The sequence below is a fragment of the Opisthorchis viverrini genome (assembly GCF_000715545.1).
Source record: "Opisthorchis viverrini unplaced genomic scaffold opera_v5_232, whole genome shotgun sequence".
In the NCBI taxonomy this organism is placed as follows: domain Eukaryota; kingdom Metazoa; phylum Platyhelminthes; class Trematoda; order Opisthorchiida; family Opisthorchiidae; genus Opisthorchis; species Opisthorchis viverrini.
In genome coordinates, this window is record NW_008751891.1 from 519,697 (window position 1) to 523,085 (window position 3,389).

A 3,389-nucleotide genomic window follows, 5' to 3' on the forward strand; every position below is an offset into this window, starting at 1 on the left:
GTCGCCCAAACCTAGACAGGGGAAGTCGAGAGGCAGAGGTCGGGTTCGAACCACGGACCTTCCGGTCAGTAAATTCGCGCTCTAACCACTTGGCCCATCTCGCTCCAATTCCGAGGTTATCAACCATGTAGGTAGGTGATCAATTGGAACACCATTCGAACAAAACACGATTGAACACATGACATGATATACAAGAGTCGAAACCATACCTTTCAGTTTGAGTAACAAGTGGCACTCATGTTTGCGGTAGTATTGTACGTAGGAAACAAATGCGCGAATGCTCTTTTCATAAATGAGTCTGAAATCAAACAGAACATAAACACAGTTGTTTTTTCGCTGGAATGAAATGTGTGGACCATCAGTTGCGGTGCACTGTACATGACGCCGTATGATAACCAGTTGTTCGCACATACGACACTTGCAAACCTAGCTTCGAAGTTCGATAGCAGAGGGAAGTCGGTGTTTTGGTGCTCGACCGTCCTCAAACCGTATCCTACTAAAAAGGTCCTCAACTACCCCCTCGACGCCAGGCTCATGGCTTTCTCCGAAAAGAAAACAATGCACATTGCAGTGACGCCATCGTTCTTAGGTTGAGAAAGCCAAACTAAGCGAAATGATACCACAGAGCTTCAAAGCTCCGTGTCCACATCGCAAACGATGACTCAGTAGCAACTCTGGTTTTGTCAATCAGCTGTTTTGCGTTCAGGTGGACGACTTGCATTCATAGCCTTGAAAACCGCAAGATCAATTCCGAGAACAGACTGATCTAGCTTCCACTGACTGATGTTTACATCTAGTGTACATGAAACTAACGGGCTTTTGCTCTGAACTTAGTCATTCGATCCCAGGTCAACAAATGGCTTTTACGCTCCTTAGTTTTGAAATAACGAATGAACAGTTTACCGGATGGAGTACTGGAACTGAGGATGGACACGAGTTATCCAAATAGTGTTTCATACCATCATCCATTCAAGTAGCAGTAATAATATACAGGAGGGGACTATCCGGTGAAGACCTTGGCCAATACAGTGAAACTGACGTATCTTCATCTAAGGTGCACTGTTTTTCTGCTTTACAGAGAATTTGACGCTGTCCAGCGCAGAAAACGCTTACATTTTTTAACCGTGGCACAGTCCCCGTCAGGTGTTGCTTTTGGATGGGAACAGCAGTCAAAGTGTTGGTCTGTTACCGACCTGTTTTACAACTACACGAGTGTACCCATGATTTGTGCCAGCTTCAGCAATCTGGTAGAGGATATTTTCCCCACCCTACCCCTAGATGTCCCAATGCTGTCAGGCGATTGGTGGTGCACGACTGCATGACTGCTCAGTGTGATATGAAGAGAGCTAACTAATTCTGTCCAGGGAGTGGGTAGAAACAGTGACGGAACAAAAAAGCAAGAATCCCGAGGCAGGCGCACACATAACTGCTTGGGTCAAGTTGTAGATGAGAGTTTGGCTAACCACCAGCACGGAAGCAACTACGGGCTGACGTATGTTGGTATTAATTGTCACATATGTGGTTCATGGTTAAAGCACCTGTAAGGACAGTAATAATGCAATTAGTGTTGCTACGACAGAGTATCAGGAGGGTCAGCTTCCTGAAAGCAACCAGTGAATGCGCGAAATCTACCGAGACTCTCAGCTCCGCTAGATGTTGACCAGACAGATAACACCCCCTCAACATGCAGCGCGTCGCAGCCTCGTATCAAACCCAGACACCGCGAGTCAGCGTCGATCAAGGTCAGACAACGCCCCCGCAATATACAGCACTTTGCAACCAGACCGTGTGCGTCAGCATTGGATCAAGTCCAGACAGTGTCCTTCCAATAAAAAGCTTGAGGCAGTTGTACTTTTCGCACTCGCACACACTCTTTTTTTCTCCGGCACTAGGCACTGGAGCTGGTCAGCAGCAGATATCACAGGTTGGCGAATCAGCAGATATAACACAAAGTTACCATCATAATATATATTTGTGCCGGGAAGAACCCGGTCTTGGAGAATAAGAACTTGAAATGAGTGATAGCCCCATGAGAAATGCAATAGACGCCGCGCAAGAAACCGAGGGTACACACCTGTTGGAACATTCAGAAACGCAGTGTAGAAACGCAGTGGTAGTTCGGCCGTACTACTTGGCTGTTCATCAGGTGATCTTTGAACTGTTCACCGAGCTTAGTAGCTGACTTGCAAACCTATCGTCACCATCCAAGGAGGTGTCGTCAGTGCGTGGTTGGGTAAATATTTCCTCCAAGTTCACTCGAGTTTATATAGTTTCTAAAGAGTATTTAATACCTCTAATGTGATTGGTCGTTCAGAGTTTGGCTTGCGTGGAAATTGATTGGTTCTTTTGGAACTTGCTTCCATTGCCACTGAATCCCATCGTAATGTAACACGAACTCCAAACTGGCCAATTAAATTACGCGCAAGCCAAACTCCGAACAACTATACATAGTAGAGATATTAAATAGTCCATGCAAACTATTTTAACTCATAGTGATTCGGGGAAAAACACCCAACTAACCGCGCAATGACGACGACTATCCGAATGGTAACGAAACGTTCACACAAGTTATTGAGCTCGGTGAACATAACAACTGCTACGTAATCACCAAATAACGTCTCCTGCAAGGGCTAAAACAATTGCAATACCACTAAAACCTCGGCAAGCAAACCAAACATCCAGAATTCCAACAACCAGCGACATTACGATGTAACAGAGGTCGATTCGTTAGACCAGTTCCAACAAACAAATGTCTGTCACCTAACGGTGAGAGAGCACGGTGAGAGCACTGTTCAGCTGTAGCACCATTTCGGTGCCTAACTGCCATGCCACTAGAAGGAAGCACGAGAGCCGGTATACTGCCCGGTTGCCCAAGCCTAGACAGGGGAGGTCGAGAGGCAGAGGTCGGGTTCGAACCATGGGCCTTCCGGTTGGTAAATTCGCGCTCTAACCACAGAGCCACCTTCGTCTGTAGGGATGATCATGTATGTCGGCCACCTTTGGATCAAAGTCGGGACCAAATGAAGTATAGATCACGCGTTTGGGTTAACGGTACATTGTACAACCAAAACTGAGGTTACGAAGCAAATGTTTTGGTTTAGAAAGCAGTACTAGACAGGGAACTCACTTATCCTTTTTACAGCAGTCGTGAATACGTTTCGTCACGAACGTCGGTGTGTACTTTTGGCTGGTTGTTTTGCACAGTCCCTCCAGACCTTCAGAATCAAGTTCAATCAGCGAAACCTGGAAGACGGAAACGCAAATTGGTGGACACGCTAGAGATCGTGTTTTACACGTTTAGGTTGAAATGACCAAACATTCCAAAGGAAATATGCACTTTGATCGGCGGGTTCACAGATTAGGGGGGACCCGGAAGCTTGTGAGAATTA

General features: G+C 46.2%; 1 protein-coding gene across 1 annotated transcript in view; it reads right to left on the reverse strand.

The window, feature by feature from the left end:
* T265_08757 (hypothetical protein) overlaps positions 1-3,389 on the reverse strand; it is a gene marked incomplete at both ends in the record, with an annotated part of 30,602 nt that overhangs the window by 9,400 nt on the left and 17,813 nt on the right. The window contains 2 exons of the mRNA XM_009174646.1: positions 210-298; positions 3,128-3,243. Coding sequence (XP_009172910.1) covers positions 210-298; positions 3,128-3,243 — 205 coding nt within the window. The remainder of the gene's footprint in view (positions 1-209; positions 299-3,127; positions 3,244-3,389) is intronic.